At 44.5% G+C, this 16,980-nt stretch overlaps 1 protein-coding gene across 1 annotated transcript in view; it reads left to right on the forward strand.

Moving 5' to 3' along the window:
* Positions 1 to 14,306, forward strand: part of SLC25A43 (solute carrier family 25, member 43) — a 16,851-nt gene extending 2,545 nt beyond the window's left edge. The window contains exons 3-5 of the mRNA XM_010131349.1: positions 850 to 1,022; positions 12,898 to 13,032; positions 14,103 to 14,306. Of these exons, the coding sequence (XP_010129651.1) occupies positions 850 to 1,022; positions 12,898 to 13,032; positions 14,103 to 14,306 (512 nt within the window). The remainder of the gene's footprint in view (positions 1 to 849; positions 1,023 to 12,897; positions 13,033 to 14,102) is intronic.
* The last annotated feature ends 2,674 nt before the right edge of the window (positions 14,307 to 16,980 follow it).

The raw sequence follows: 16,980 nt of genomic DNA on the forward strand, positions 1-16,980 counted from the left end.
AGGGAAAGAAAAAATCACCTTGTTGCACATGAATTATTGCAGCTATGTTACACATTCATTTGCTCCCTTGATTTCAAAGCCAAATAGTAATTTTCTCCTGTACAAGATATGTAGAATTACAAGGCACAACAATACCAACTACCTCTGCTGCAGCTTTATTGCTTCAAATGATGATCAAGTGCGTAGCATTATATGTACAGTTAAGCGTTCACCAAAATACTCTTTTCCTTCTTGTGTAGATGATCTAGTTGTGCTTGGATGCAAGATTTCTGCCATTTAACTCTTAAAAAAATTATATATGTATACACACACAGAGGTGTTCCTGATTCCTGTCTAGGTGTGAGTGTGTCTCTCTAGCTGTTCAGTGAAACCAGGATGAGCAGTAATGTACAACTGATGTGAAAATGAAGATTAGTCATATTCTCTCTTTAATCAAAACAACTCTCTAATTGTTTATTTACTCTCCTTAGCTTTAAGAAATGCCATTTAACTTTGACTCCACTTTTTCACAGTATGGCATTATAAAAAATGCATCATAATAATAATAATAATGTATAATCCCACTATAAAATGGATGAGAGCATGAACGAAGCAAACAAGGACAGCAGTTTTGCACATTTTAATAAGTAAATGTATGCCCCTTATCAGCACATCTAGATGCTGCAATATGGGTGTTTGGTTGTAAACCAGTGACTAAAAAGTTAAGTTCTCCAAAATATTGATCAGGTTTGGGCAATGTGAGGTGTAAGCTGGCAGCAGCTCATCCCATCCTTCTAAGTTATGTGATGAGCAGCTCTGTTTGCTTAGTGTACAGTGTGTTGATACAAAACTGTCTGGTTTGCTTTCTAGGTGCTGTCCCATTTTCCGCGGGCTCGTTCTTTGTTTACATCAATCTGGACAAAATCTGGCGAGAACCCGTAGTTCATTTCACCCCTCTTCAGAACTTCATCAATGGCTGCGTAGCAGCTGCTGTGGCACAGACACTTTCTTTCCCCTTTGAGACCGTCAAGAGGAAGATGCAGGTACATGCTACGAGTGCTTTGCTATAGGTGCTTGTTGCAGGAGCTTGGGACAAGACTAGCCAAATGATCATGAGTGCCACTTTATTTCTCTTACCAGTAGGCTACAGACTTTGTGTTAGGTTCATTGGGTTTTGGTTTGGTTTCGGGGAGTTGTTTTGTTTTTATTTTGAAGTCTGAAAATTACTGTTACAGTGTGTTGTTACACTTCTAAGGTGAGTTCAAGTCCTTCGTGGAATACACGAATACTTTCAGATCCTGAGAGTATTTATTTTGTTTTCTTCTTTTCTTTTTTTCATGGCAATTCCATCAAAGTCTCACAGTTCAGAATTGGCAAATCTTCAGTCAGATACAGGCACTCAGTCCCCTTGGTGGTGGGCAGGATGAATGGGATCCACATCATTTTCAGAGCCTGTGTGTCTTCACCTACCTCCCCAAGAACCTTTCACAGCAGATACTAAGTCTGAAGGGTCAGAACTATCCTCATTTCTTACTTCTGACTCCTCTGTTAACAAGTGACTCAGCAGCAGCACCAGCAGCTGGGTTCCTGGAGCATCAGCAACATGAGAGTTACTATATCAAGTTACTATATCATTTTATATTCTCTTGCTGATCCTTTCTCCTGAGAGTTTAATAATAATGATCTAAAAAAACCCCACCAAACCACAAAACAACCACTACCCTTATTCTGTCTCACTGACATAATTCATTTGATGATGTTGTCTTTTCATTAGAACTTCATTGGTAGAGTGACAGTGAATAGCTGCCATCATCCGGTGGCTCTCCAGCTGAAGCGTGTGAGTTTGTTCTTCCAGCCTAGTTCATGGGACTGCAGATTTATGGGAAGCTTTTGTGGCCTTATAAAAAAAGCAGTCATTAGGTATGACAGCATTATATAGGTCCCCATCCCCTTCATCACGTGGTAGCCTGGTTGGTAAGTCACAGGCTAGCAAAAGGTCAGTGAAACAGTGATTTTCCTGCTCCCCAGGTTCCCTTTTTCAGACAGCTCAGATCCAGTGGCACAGAAGCCTTTGTTGCCCTCTCTTCATCCCACCACAGAGGGCCTCAGCAGGAGAAGTAATGCCTTTTCTTAGACCAGCTCTTGTAGCTGATGTGTCCACCAGTCATAGTTTAAGCTGAGCCCTTTCATCAGGTATCTCATAAACTGTGTCAGGTGAGGAATAGCTTCTGAGCATGAAAACTTGGTGAGTTTTCCCAGTTGCATCAGTGGGTCTAAGAAAAGCATTTATTCCTTAAGTCTTTATATCCTTAGGCTCAAAAGAATAAATGCCCTAGAGGATAACGAAAAGAAAGGCATTTCCTGTACTCTTTTCCTTTCAGTATTTTCTGTTGATATATCAGTTACTCGAGCACTCCGTTTTCATAATCAGTTCAAAGGGAACTTTCAGTGGTAACTGGTGTGATAAGCTCTGTGTCAAGCTTTCTGTTGACAGGCAAGTAGAGAGGTGGAACAGGCCTGGCTTTCATCTTCCTGCCACTAGGCTGTACTCTTCCACCAAAGGGATGCTTAAAACATCCGACTGGCATTTCTAGAAATAAGAAGGGAACTGGATTTATTGCCTAAATATGTCGGAAGTGAATATGCTAAAAATAGTTCGGATGGAAAAAAGGCTCAACATCAGAGAGCTGTTTTTTTTTTTTCCTAGATGCATTGCAACAACTGAATAGTGATTTTCCAAGCCTAGAGAAACACCTCCTGTTCAGTGATTTATTTTGTAGGCATGGGAGAAGGCAAAGGTGTTTCAGAAGAACTAGCTGCCTAGTTGTGAAAGCCCATGGTTTGTTTGGTACTGAAAATGACATAAGTCATGGAAGTCTGTCTAGAAAAGAGACCTGTTGAAAATCACACCCAAGCTGATACTAAGAGCTCACTGGAACTCATGTGAGATCACCCAAGAAGTTTTATTTTCATGGTTAGCACCAGGCTATGGCCCAGCTTTGCAGGGCTCAGCTCTGCTTTGTGCAGTTTGCAGGAGGGGATGGTCAGAAGAGAGAAATGTCTAGGACAGCACCGGAAAAGGTATCATGCAAAGGGACCTAGAAATGGGGACAATAAAGAGGAAAGAAAAAAGAGCTTCCAGACTTTTCCGTGTTCTGTAGAAAACAGGGGAGCTGATACTTCTGATCACAGTTTTTCTCAGACATCACATTCTGTTGGGCCTCCGTTCAGTGATCCACTTTCCGGTGATGGAAAGAGGGGTGTACCAAAGCCTTAGCTCCCCGCGGGGCTGGTGGGAGTGCTCTGCAGTGCATGCAGGGAAACGATGGGGGTCTTTTGAAGCAATGCACATTGGTTTTGTGTACAAAGGGGAACTCAGCACACTGTGGCGGTCAGTATCCGAATCCTCTCCCTTCCTTCCGTCCCACTGATCTGACAGATGGAGGTAGTATATTGCCAAAGAAGACTTTTCCAGTGAAACGGTTGGTGATGGGGAACCAGGGAATTGTAAGGCAGTCTCAGGAGCTTCAAAACGTGAGAAACTGGAACACAAGGCTGTGCTCTCTGATTCTGGGATGGACTACATGCCTGAGACCAGAACAGATCCAGTTCAGATCTTTCCCTGACCTGCTAGGCAGTGTTGGAAGAGTTAGCTCCATCTATCTCCTCATATAGGTAATGCTTGAATTGTTTGCACAGACTAGAAAATAACTTCTGCTGTGGAAGAAAGGATAAGGGGTTATTTTTAATCTCAGTTGTAATAATTTTGTTTCATCCTTTCTCATTTTACATATCTGAATCCTACACTTCTGACATCAGCAGCTTCTGTCACTGACATCTGTGGGAGTAGGAGCTGACTGCTCGAACAATTCTGCCTCTGTGTTTTGGTGACGATTTATGACGTTAGATTTGCTCTGTAACCATGGCTTCTTCCCCCTCTGCTATTAGAATTATCTTTATTATGTTTACCTCTTTTTTTACAAAGATGCTGTGTTTCCTAAATATACTTGAATGTGTTTTTTTTTTCTAAGAAATGTTAATTAATATGAGCAAGTCTTACTGAATATGTGAGTTCTCTATGTTGTGCTTATCCTAATTTTATTCCTTTGTCTTCCTTTTTTCACTTTGCTCCTGATTGGCATGTTAGAGAATTAAGAGGTACTGTATGCATGTTTCGGCATGGAAATACGGCTTTCGTTGTGCATTCGTAGAAGGGGATGAGTGAAGGAGAGGGTTATTCAACGGGATGTCCTATATTAAATGCTTTCCTGACTCACTCTTACGCTATATCAGTTTCTGAACAAAAACTTACTGATCTTTATATCCTTCTGACTGTTACTCTTGGTTTTCTTTCCTTACCTCACAGCATCACATTTTTGTTAAATCCAGTATCTAAGCGATATTCAAGTACTGCACTTTTACCTTGCAGACTTGCGTACAAGAACATCTTTTTTCTTTTTTCTTCTCACCTTAAGCAGGTTAATACTTGCCTCTGGATGAGTCTGGATCTAAGGGAAGCACTGGTAATAGGTTCCCACTTGCCTCTGTCATCTTTTTGCCTACGATGACCTTCGTAAGTGCATATTGGACTGAGCTCTGACATTTCAGTAAGGGAAGATGAATTTAGAGCTGTTACATGCCGTACAGAAGATTATTATTAGAGTGACACTGATCCCAGGCTACATGTAGAACTGAAAACCTACAAACATGCAAATGGTCGGTGCAAACCCAAGTTTGGCATTTCCCGCTGTGCACAGGATGCTCAGAGGAAGGCTCGGATACCCCCAGCTGGCCCTGCTCAGACAAACTGACCGGTGGCTTCAGTAGTTTTGTTAGGCAAAAAGCACCAAGATGACCCTAAAGTTTCACAGATACGCCAACGACTATAGTTACTCCTCACCACTTACATGAACAAAGTGCGTGTGGTTTGCAGAAGCTCAGTCCTGTCTGCATATTTTGATGGTATAATTTGTTTTAATTTGTGTGACTGAAACTTGTTACTCAGGAATAGGTTTACATCAAACCTACCGTTTACAATACAGAACAAGCATACTTTTAGTGTGCTTGTTCAGGATTCAGCCCGTTTTTGGTGCTGGCTGCACAGTGTTCTCAAGCTGTGAGGACATCTCTGTCAGGAAAGCATTGTTCAGTAGTGATTTTTTTGTTCTAAAGTCCAGGCTTTGAATTCCCTCCACTGCCGTAAACAAAGAGAGTCACGGTTCATGGTTAGTGTAGACCGTTACCATGCATCACCCGAGAAGTGGCCTCTCTTCGGTGACACAAGTGAATGAGTTAGGCCTATAAACCTGCACTGTGTTGGAGGGGGAGGCTGTCGTTGGGGTTTTCGTTTGGTTCTTTGTAGCAGAAGATGCTCTGCAAGTGTGAAATGTGTTGTAGATGATGTAAATACTTTGAGTTCTCAATAACATGGAGAAAAATAAGCAGTCATTCCCTTACATACACTGTAAACAGGCTGCCTCACCATCTCTTGCCCTGTGGGCACATTCCTAGTCTGAAGTTCATTAAAGAAAACGATAAATGTTCATTAGAAAAGCACCTTCTCCCTGCTGAAATGAGAAGAGCGCTCCTACATTGCTTAAATATGAGCAACTTGCAAAGAGTCCTCTGTCACTGGAGATGGTCTCTGGTGCTGGCAGCCTCTGAAAGCTCTCGAGCTGCGGCGTCCCTGCTGTTTGTGAGATCTGTGCTCTTGTCAGCTGGGAATATGAAAGTTACTGGAGTCATGACCCCGTTTAAAAATAAGAAGTCATTTTTGGGTCATGAGGTTCACACGACATCTCAAAAGCATACGTGCTCTGAGACTTCGTGCAGGGAGACCCTTTAACAGTGAACAGCTTGGGAGCCCGAGCCCTGAAAATTTTCAGAGATGGAGACATTTGACTGCACAGAGTGGCAAATTCCGTAGTGTGGGAGCACATGAGGAGCAATATTACCACTTCTAGCCTGATTTCCTGTGGCACCAAGGCTTGTAGGTTTGCTAGCTGTCTGTCCTTGCCCCAATAACTTTTGATCCTGCTGCCCAACTCCAACTAAACTTGACAGAGTGGTGGTTTCAGAGATACTAACTTCCTTCAAGTTTTATGAAAACAAGGGCACAGATAGAGACGAAACTCAAAAAATACTTCGCCTGAGGGGGAAGCTGCTGTGCGAGTTCTTACTTATCCCTATGATCTCGTGCACCCCTTCTTGCTGCTGGTCTTCAGGCATCAGCCAGCCATGCCCTGGGTGGTACTTGAACTTGGGACCAGTTTGATCGGCTCCTCTGATTGTTAGCAAACAGGTAATAGACCTGGTTTTGGCTTTGGTAAAATCCCTTCCTTCCTTCTCTTTCCCCATATGTCTAATTATTTTGATCTACCAGCATTTTTTATTGTTTTGTTGATGTTATTATGAAGATATTTTATACCACTTTCTCTGAGGCTGTTGCAGAATAGTGCCATGCTGCTTTGGGAAGTACTTGGTCCTGTAAATGGTTGAGACAATGCCTGAAAAAAGCTATTGAGCATAACATGGGCTTTGCCTTCAGTAACAGCCTGGATCAGCTTTTGTGCATCTGAACGAACCTCAGAAGCATTTCTCTTAGATCCCCAGACTTCCACCAAGGACAGTCATGAAGACTGACTGCCTGAGAAGTGAACACTGAACAGTGCCAGCGGAAAAATTAGATAAGAGGGAAAAATAGTAAATCAAGAACTGGAAGCAGGACTGGGCTGACCTAGAAGTCAGGTCTGCCTTGTGCTACACCTAGTGGTCTGTAGCCCCGTTCGTCCAAGGAGCTGTGCTGTGGTAGGTGTGTAGCACTCGCTGTGAGGTACGTTAGCACTGCAGCACAGTCTGCCGAAGAAAAAAGGGAAAACACAGTGTACCGACTCGAAATACCGGAGGTCTGACGGAGGCAGAATGCGGTTCTCTCCAGTCCATTTCCCAGACACTGACGTGGCCTCAACGCTCCCACTGCTAGGTTTGGTAGTGCCAGCGGAGCGTGGCTACCAGCCTCTTACAGCCTCCTCAGCTCTGTGATCAGTGTGGTGTGAACGAGAGCTCTTTAATCTGCTTTGGGCCGAATCAGACGGGTTAACTCAGCCCACCTTTTTAAACTCAGTAAGCTCACCCAGCTGCCACGGCCAGACACGGGTTAGGGTATGCTGCTCTGCGTACCCTACTAGAGCTGTAATTTTCAGTGGGGAGACAGTGATGTCTCCAGAGTGACAGCGATCACCGGTACCACTAACATGAGTACTTGTGCATCTGTTATACAGGACAGCCTTGTGTCCAGCCATCTGTGCTTAGAATGGTGGTGATGTAAGGCATGTAAGGTGATTAATTATGCAAAATACCCCATAAAAGGACCTGAAACTTTATGGGCACTCTCTTCTTCTATATTTGATTTATTTTGATTTAGTGCAATTCCTTACTTCACCCACATGAGGCCAATGGAAATATGTCCCCTCTAAAGCCTCAATTGTGTAAAACTAATTTTTTCTGCAGTTCCTACTTGGTTCCTACACAGACAGCAGGAGATGTAGGAACTAGCATTGCAATTCACTGTGTGAAGTGTGGGACTGAGCTGGTCTGCCTAAGGGTTTTCACCAGAAATAAACAAGTGCTAACATGCGTGAAAATGGTGCACCCATTAGTAAGGATCGAGCTGAAGCATCACAAGTCATTCAGGCACCACACAGAGGTGTCCATGCAAGGGGTTTGCACTGCCTTGTGGAAAAAGACCTCACTATTCCCTATCAAAGCTTTCTTCCTACTGCAGAGGAGGGGAAGGCGTAGGGTCAGTAGCAAAGGAGGGATTCTGCAACAAACTGAGATGCCTCAGGGTACAGCAGGCCTGGCAATAGTGTTTTTAAAGCTAAGAGTCAAACTTCTGATCAAGCACTAAATGGTTTTGTTCGTTCAGTGCCACTGATGTCAGAAAGGCAAGATGATCTGTCCCCAGTTCAGGTTGCAGAGGAAAGGACCACATGTTCCTAGAGTGCAGGTAGCTGGAGGTCAGCTGCTCTGCTGTGCTGTTGTGGAACCAGTTGTCTCCTGATAGCTCATCATCATGTCCCTTCCTACATGCCCGAATGCCTTTAGTGGACCTTAGCCGAGGTGGGTCAGCATTACCAAACACTGACACAGAAAAGACAATGACTGCAGAGTAAGGCTGTCTTCAGGAGGAAGGACTGATGAGCCCAGGAGAATGCATGCTTTGTTCCCCAATATTAATACTTACTTACATTTTAATTCTTTCTTATTTGAGTGGAATGAAATTCTCTTTCAAGCATTCAGCCTTCACTTGAGGTAAATTTCTGTTGAATGAATGAAAACTGCAATCTTAGTCCTTCAGTTTCCTTTCAACTACAGTTACGCCTGCCTGTGCATGTGTCCTTATTAACCCAGACTGTAAAGACTTCTTATTTTAGCTTCCAGATTAAGAGCATGAACTCTTGAGCCATGTTGTAAAGTGCCTTCCTGTAATTTTTTTTAATTGATCAAAAGTGTAGGCCACCTGAATGTTGAAAATGGATAAATAACGAGCAGTTTTACTGTATCTGCAGTCAGGGTAGCATACCACCTATGGCAGCTATTCACTGTTAGTGGATGTTTCTACATTGTGCCAACAGTACAGCATCCTCAAAAAATAAATAAATAGTAAATCTTTGTACCAACAAACTTTATGAACAGGGAAGGGGGGAAAAAAGTAGATTGAGAGGGAAATACTTCCAAATAGTTTCTTGATACATATAAATTCATATAGTTGCAAACCAAAATGTCCTAAAGTGCACATGGGAATTTTTATCTGCACAGCTCTGGGCTCAGGCTCAAGTGGCCAAACCTCCACCTCTGCCATTTCCTGACCCGGTGGTCTCTTCTTGGTCCGTGTGTGGCTACTGTGAGCCTTGGAAAGGTTCAAAGTGATTGATTTTTTGATGGGCTACATCCATCCTTCCATCCTAAGAGGAGGAGGAGAGGGGCTGGGAGAGGTTGTCGAAGGCGAAATCTTTATAAGAGTCTGTGAGATTATTTCCCCAAATGGGAGCATGTTGTTCTGGCAGTCATCTTGGGATGCAGACAATGGGAAAGGTGGTGTCTGGAGAGTCTTCAGGTAACACCTTTAACAATTAACTTGAGTTTTCCCATGATACTTCACCCTTATTTAAATATTTTGTTTATATAAAAAAATGTGAGTGCATGTAGTTGGGTTTTGATGATTTTTATACATGTCTGTCTCTCTTGGGTTTGGATTGTCGAAACAGAACAGAACGCTAACATTGGGGATGTATCACAGTGGCTTTGCAGGCTTGGCCGCCTCTGGATGCTAAAAGACTCTGTTTGTGAGAGAGCAGATGGAGCCAATTCCGCATCTGATGTGCTTTAATCATTTAGAGAACCCATCATCCATCCGAAGTAAAAATACAGCAACTTAGCCCCGCTACTGCTGTGACTAACAGCTCGGCGCTCTGTTATCAGCGCCGCGAGCTGTGCTGTATCTCCAGCCTTCTGCGGTATGAGACAGCTGTAACCAGGAGGAAGGAAGTCTGTAAAAATGTTCGTAACAAACAGGCTTCCATGCAGCAGCCCAGAGTCAAGGGGTGCCAAAAGAAACGAATTCAAGCTGCTTTGAGGGCATGGCTTGAAACATCTTGGTCATAAACCTCATCTTTTTTGTATGGGATTAGCTGTTTGATTTGTGTCATAGAAAAGAGAGAGAAACTAGATTGATAGCTTTCATTACTTCCATTTTCTGGCTCTGGTGCCATAGCAGTTGTGAGGATTGCGGTGTTGTAGACATGCTTAGGTGATGCAGAACCACCCAAAGTCCACAGCCCTTCTTTTCACTAAAAACAGAGCCAAATGAAACGCCTTCCTATTTTTTTTCCTTTTATTAATACATTTTAACTTTGTTCATCTGTGTTCCAAAGTAGTGATGTTTTAACTACACGCTGATGCAGTTTTTAGTTTTCCTTTTGCAGGAGGTGGTTCTGAGATTCGGTGGACAATTGTTATTTAAATACTGAGTGTGGGGTCCTAGAAACATACTGCTCCTGTAAAGCAGAAACACTGGCAAAGCATTCATCACCCCACAGCCTGAAGTCTTGAACGTGGCTGTAACCGTGGTGAACGCTACTATAAATAATCTTTCAGTAAATCTCTTAAGAGCTCGATGTCTGTGGGTAAATTAGAAATCTGGGGGTTTGACTTACCTGTTGCTTTTTAACTGTTCTCTGGATGTGTGCAGAATCGTACTGGAGGCCACAGTGTGCTTGTTGCCTGTCTTGGTGCTGTCAACAGTGCTGTAACCAAACCCCTTTGACACGTGCCTTTGCACTGCGTACAGTAAGGAAGGGATTAAGTCAAACTCACGCGGTTAATTCTGGCAGGTCATGCCCTGCCTCCTGCAAAGGGACTTAAAAAGACAGGCAGGCATATGTTAACAGATCCCTGCTTTCCTGAAGCGCTTTGGAAACCTCTCCCTCTTCACTGCTTGGCTGCCCATAACTTCCTTTAACAAAAAGGCTCATGGAAACTGGCTGACAGTCCAGAAAGCAGACCAGGTTTTGAATCCAGCTCTCCTATGACCATTGTTGCATTTTTAAGGATACTTACATGGTTTGAGTGCTCTTCAGTGCATCGGTGGAGCTAGTATCACCATTCTTGGTGGAACTGGCCCCTGAAGTCTCAGTTTTAGCACTCAGCATCTTCTATAATACTGTCATGAGAGTCTGTGCAGGAGTTTCTCAAGTGCTGTGGATTAAGGAGTGAAAGGTTACTTTTCTATTTCTCACTGTTGGATTTAGCTATTGCTTTTTAAACCCTTACACCCCTTTGAGTAACAGAGCCAAGCAGACAGCTGAGCTTCCGTGTAGCAAGTGAGCAGTAGCATGACCCTTGGCTACCAGACTAGCTCCACTACCTTGAACTACCTGCAAAGTCAGGGCTGGTAATACTGTAAAATCACAGCGGTTAAATCCCATGACATCTGCCTTTCCGAGTCCTAAAATGGGAAGCTGTGGGAGCTTGCACCACAGTTAGGAATTATGGAAGGCCCATGGAGTTACCATTGCCGATGTAGACACATTGGGGATGAGCAGTTAGGACAGCTGAAATACTTTCTCCCCATAGATGTGATCCTTCTCTTAGACATCAGGAACGCAGCTGAGAAAGTTCAGAGAGAAGCAAGTGCTTCTGTTCTCTCCTTCTTAAAGTGTAAAAGACCATGGATTAAATCCTCAGCTCTGCTGTTGTCTGGGGTAAAAGAGCCAGCACATGATAGAGGGAATCCAGAAGATAACAAATCAGGTGGTGGAAGCCTGTTGCCTTCTTTCTCAGTGCAGACAGCTGCTTTCTCAAAATCACCGCCTAAGGAAAAAGAACCTCCACAAAAGAGAGGTCAAAAGGAAACTGTATGGTTTTACCTGTTACCTGCCATCAGAAGTATTTCATGTGCATTTCCATCATGGACAAAAAAAGTGAGGAAAAAATCATGATATGCGATTTTTTTTGTAGATAAGCCTATGCAGTTAGTGTAAGGGGTGATTAGGGATTTTTTGTTAATTTCTTAATTTTAGCAGTAGACTTGCCAGTAACGCAAAGGGATGCAACAGCATTAAAACTGTTTGATTAGCAACTTCGCTTATATACCGGGAGCATGAGTTTTGATCTGTTTCCATTTCCAGCATCTAAGTTGCCAAGTATTTGAAATGCTATAGCTGAGGCATCTAGAAGGTATCATCACCACTTGTTGATTTATGAGAGGCTTGTCGTAGGCTTAGCAGCTCTGAGAAGCTGTCGATTAGTCTGGCCAAGGAGGGAAAAAATGCTGCACCGCGTGGTGTTTCAGATCAATGAGGGGATAATGGTATCCATATTCACCAGCCAGTTAACAGTACAAGTCCCATTTTTATCAAACTTCTGCCCTGTGGAGATCAGCTTGTACATACCAAGTCATCAGCCTGTGTCCTGGGGTCCCCACACCCTCCTGACTGAGAAGCGTTTGAGTGAGACCCCCATTTGCCAATGCAAAATAAACCCATGGCTGCGTGTGCACAGATGGATGAGGATGGGATTATTCCAGGTCAGGTTATCCTGTCTGTGCTAACGCAGCAGGAGATTAATGAAGGAGGGATTTTGCTGTTAAAAATGACCCGCTACACATCTTCTATGTGAGCACACACTGTCTGTACTGCAGTTGGAAATGTAGCTGCAATCCAGCAGGCTGCTCCCAAGCTGAATGTTACCAGTCCGGATCAACTGACCATGCAGCAAAGATACAGGAGCACGGGCACCAACTGCTCCCCTACAGCCCTTGCGGGGCTCGTACAGCCTGGGCTGAAATCTCTGTTCTTCTGTTCCTGCGGGGCTGCTGCTGCTGCTCAACCCGCGGTACATGAGTGCTGCTCATTGCAGCGTGGGCACGGCCTCAACAGCCAGAGTCAAGGCAGCGCGTTCTTCTCTTTTGAGCAGAGTTACAGGAAGGCAGCGTGGCATCTGGGGCTGGCCCCGAGCTTCCCTCCCGTAGGTGCTCCACTGCCAGTCCTGTGAAAAACCTCTCCCCAGAGCTGAGCAGCTGGCAGATGTGGGGCTGGTGGGTTATGTGGCTCTGGTTCAGGTGGTTTGTCTTCACAAGGGTGGGATTTATTTCTAGACGCAGCACTAAAGGAAGCGCTGTGTGAAATTACTTCTCTCTTGCTCTTTTGTACCTATCAGAGAGTGAATTCCTCCCTCCTTAGTTCGTATTTCAAGGCAAAGTAGCTGATTCTTTTGGGTTGGTGGGAGAATCCAAATCAGTCTGTTGAAACCTGGCATTAAGCGTTCCTTATGTACCGGAATGGAGAAAATAATTATCTTCGATTACTTTGGTTGTCCTTTGCTTGTTCTAAATCCCCCTGGGTGTCTCTCGAACAGGCGCAGAGTCCTTGGCTCCCCCACTATGGAGCGGTTGATGTCCACTTTACTGGCATGGCTGACTGTTTCCGGCAAACCGTGAAGAACAAAGGTGTGCTCGGACTTTGGAATGGACTCACCCCCAGTCTGCTCAAGGTGAGGTTTTGCTGTCTTCCCAGTCAAAGACTGTCCTGAAGTAGTCAAGACACACGTTTGGACAGTTAGAGTTATAAAGCTTTCGAGATGCCTCCATATTATTAGCAGCTTACAGATGACAGGGTCTGTGTCAGAACAGGTGTAACCTCAGGCAGGTTATAAACCCGCTTTGGAACTTGGTTTGGTCATGTTTCCCCAAACGTAAGCTGGGCTTCTGGATGCCATTACTTTCAAGTTCCTTCTTTGCACATCGTTAGAGAAGGGAGTGCTGCTAACACACAGGATAGGGTATGTATGGGGATTGCCCGTGATCTACTTACGACAGCTAAACAGGTTCTACTTCTCGACCGAGCTCCAGTTTTGACATGTTGTACCGAGCCGTGAAGAAAATTGTGCTTCCCCGGAAGTCACAAGTAGGGCTTTCGACCAGCTCTGTAATGCGTGCCTGTCGGTTACTGCAGCCCTTGCGGAGCTGAAAGCGTGAAATCAAGCACAGAAGCTTAAACAGAAGGTAATTTAGTTTACATGAATACATTTTATAGTGCTGCGGTGAGGATTACCCACGTGGGCTGTTAGAGGTCAGCTAATGAGCGGTAATTGAGTGATGATGTGATTGATCGTGATGGCCCTGCGTCTGCCTGGCCCTGCCTTGGCCGGTATAAAGCCGCATGGCACCAGAACTGCTGATTCTGCCTGGGGCAAAAGAAGAATATTGTTCAGGCACTCTGCTGTATGTAGATTTTACCGGGATTTGCTGAGGTTTCTTAGGATTCGCGTAGGTATTTGGCAAGTTGCGATAATCTACAGGGTAGGACAGACCTTGTTTCTCACAGTATTGTTATAATTAGTTACATACCCGTAACAAACTCCTACTTCCAGCATGCTGCAGGTGCCAGCCTAGTTGAGGTGAGACTCTGATTTTATGTAAGTGAGCACAGCTCTATTAGCAGATCAGATCAGATCTGAAGTCCTAGAAGTTTCCCTTTTTTAAAAACATCTATGCTAAGAGTGCTACTGATGAGTCTAGCATTGCTGTTTTATCTTGTGTTGCCTTTTTCTTGTTTTATCAGATTGTCCCATACTTCGGCATTATGTTTAGCACCTTTGAATTCTGCAAGCGGGTCTGTCTGTACAGGAACGGTTATATTGAATCTCCTTTAAATTACAAGCTAACTCCTGGTGTGGACCAGAGTTTACGGCCCCAAGAACTGAGAGAGTTAAAGCTGCTGCGAAGGGAAAATTTTGAGCCAAGGAAATCAGCTCTTGAAAACTGACATCGAGTGTCCGCTGCAGGTATGCACACTCCTTTTCTGAAGTGAGAAAGACTTCTTGCAAGAAAGACTTCCTGAGCTACAGGTACCAGTGTCTCAGCAGATCTTAGTGCTGAGACACCAGCGCCAGGCGAGCGTAAATCTTGTCTCTCATTTGCTGAGTGGCTATAAACAATATGAATAGCAAGAACGTACTGAAGAGGAGAAATGCAACTAGTTTGAAAGCACTGTGCTGTTGGAACTCGAAATTACATTATTCTAGGTGCTTTTCAATACTGAATAGCCATCTTAAGATAAAACCACTGGCAGAAGACTACAGGCAAGAGAACTGAGATGAGAACATAAATTGTACCTTCGAAAATATTAAGAAAATTCAAATGGATTTTTTTAAAGTAATCTGAGATAGTCAGCCAAAAATTATAAACAGCCTAGAGTACATACAACATGCAAGAATTTCTACTGAAATCTCTGGTTTTAGTGATACTGTGTGGACATGGCATTCTGCAGATGCAGAATCAGTCTCAGTTCAGTCACACTCCAGCATCCAGTCTCCAGTTTTTGAGACTTACTACAGAATAATAATTTTGTTTGAGTCTTTGGCGTAAAGATGACGATATGCTGCTAAACCTGTGCTTTTGCTAAGAGAGAACTATAATGTGCAAAATGAACTGTAATACACTGGAATGACAATCTTACATACTTAAGTGCATACTAGAAAACCTCCCCCCCTTTCTCCTGTGTTGTTACTAAGTGTACGTGAATTATTTCAGGCTTTGAAAAATAGTTTACCTGGAGTTCTCTAACTGAAAAACTCCCTGAAAAAATGCAGTTCTTAAATGTGTTAGATATTTCAGAGCCACGAGCCTTGTCATGTTGTTTTGGTATTCATAAAGCTCTATTTTTGTGTTAAAGTACTTTCTAGTTCCTGCGCGCAGACCCAGGCCTGCTGAGCTGCTCAGAACCTGCCAGCAGAACAGCCCTGTGCACACAGCCTGGGATTTTTCCACTTTCACTGCTGTGATCCAGGAGCCGCAGATAGTTTCTGTAGATAGGAACCTCTCTGCAAGACCACGAGGCTGTTGCCAAGGGCCAGTGCAATTGCCAGGCCTCCGACCAGTCTGGGGAGCTCCTGGACAATAAAGGTCGTCTGGGTACGATACCTGAGGACCTGCGCTGTTGCTCTGGTTCCATTGTAGAAGTACCGCTATGGACAGCCCCATCCTAGTGCCTTCTGGTAGAAAACCTTAAACCCCGTGTCCGCGTGGGAAGGCGGCTCTGCCCTCTGCGCCATGTCCCACCAGCCTCGGGCTGTGAATCTCAGCAGCTTGGTACGGTGCACACCAGCTGTGCTCCTGCCCGCGCCACAGCAGCCTGGGCTCTGCGCAGGGTTTGCCTGGTGGTTTACACAGCTTTTTATCTGTGTTTCTGTACTGTTTACGTCCCTGCTGGGTGGAAAGAAGTAAGTCTCAGAAACTGCGTGGTTAGGCCAGGTGAGAGCGGGATGAGGGAGTGGCAGATCGATGCAGGAACAGTCTGTGACTATTAAGAGAGATTTGCAGGAAGATTTGGGGTAATTGCAAGGCTTGCCTTGCTCCTAGAACTCCACACTGATGTACCCTACAGCTGAGGTCTTGCAGTATCTCTCTTAAAGGGCTCACTCAGTTCTGCTGCACGGGTGCTTCATCCTAGTTTTCTTCTCGGAGAAGAAGTACAAAGACTGATAGCAAAAATTAAGATGGTATAGAACAGACGTGCTGGCTTGTGCATCACACTGAAGCTGTAAGTCCTTTTGGCTCTCTGATCAACCTGCCTAGTGACCATGTTTCCCCATGCCTCAGTTTCTCCATCTGCACAGTGCAGGTAATAATACTGAGGCTTACTTGAGGTGTATGAATAAGAAGATGTGACTTGCGAGAAGTCACATGGGGGAAGAGCAGATTTCTAAAGAGTGCCCTTACCTTGTCCAAACATACCTGTACGTTTTTTACTAATGTTGTATTTCTAAATAGATTTTAAAGATTGATTGGTGGGTGCGTATGAATGTCTGATTGGCTCTTCAAACCTGGGAAGAGTCAAGTAAAAAGTTACCTCTAACTTGTTTGTGATATGCTAATAACACCTTTGTATTGTAATGTACTTCTGCGACCTATAAATCACTTACTAACCTTTTATCAGCCAAGCCTCTGCTTTGCATAATCACATCTGTGCATGATACATCCCCCAAAAGGTAACACTCAAATATTTAAGACAGCACTGAAAGAAAGTGCTTCAGTAGCGCATCACTAACGTGTGAAATGGTGTGTGATCAGGGGGAACCAGTTAATAGCAGGGTTCAGTCTCAGGTGAACTGGGACTCAGGTGACATTTGGATGCCGTAGAGCTGGTGGGTGGTACGTGGTGGGGTGTGCCTGCCCGAGCTCAGCACCGAGACTGATGGAGGGAATCCATCCACGGGGCGCTTGGAGCTCCGAGACTCGCGGAGCATCGCCTGTGCAGGGGGATGGTGACGGAGAGGTCTCTGAGTGGGGGTCTCCGCTGAGGCGCAGTGAGATTAAGGGCTGGAGCAGATGATCCTTGGGGTCCCTCCCAGCCCGGCGTTCCGCGCTGCTGTAGGCTGGGCAGTCAGGGGTGGTCCTGCCCGTGCCGGAGGACGGGCAGGCTCCGAGCCTCCCCCATT

The sequence above is a fragment of the Buceros rhinoceros genome, unplaced genomic scaffold (genome assembly GCF_000710305.1).
Source record: "Buceros rhinoceros silvestris isolate BGI_N320 unplaced genomic scaffold, ASM71030v1 scaffold45922, whole genome shotgun sequence".
In the NCBI taxonomy this organism is placed as follows: Eukaryota; Metazoa; Chordata; class Aves; order Bucerotiformes; family Bucerotidae; genus Buceros; species Buceros rhinoceros.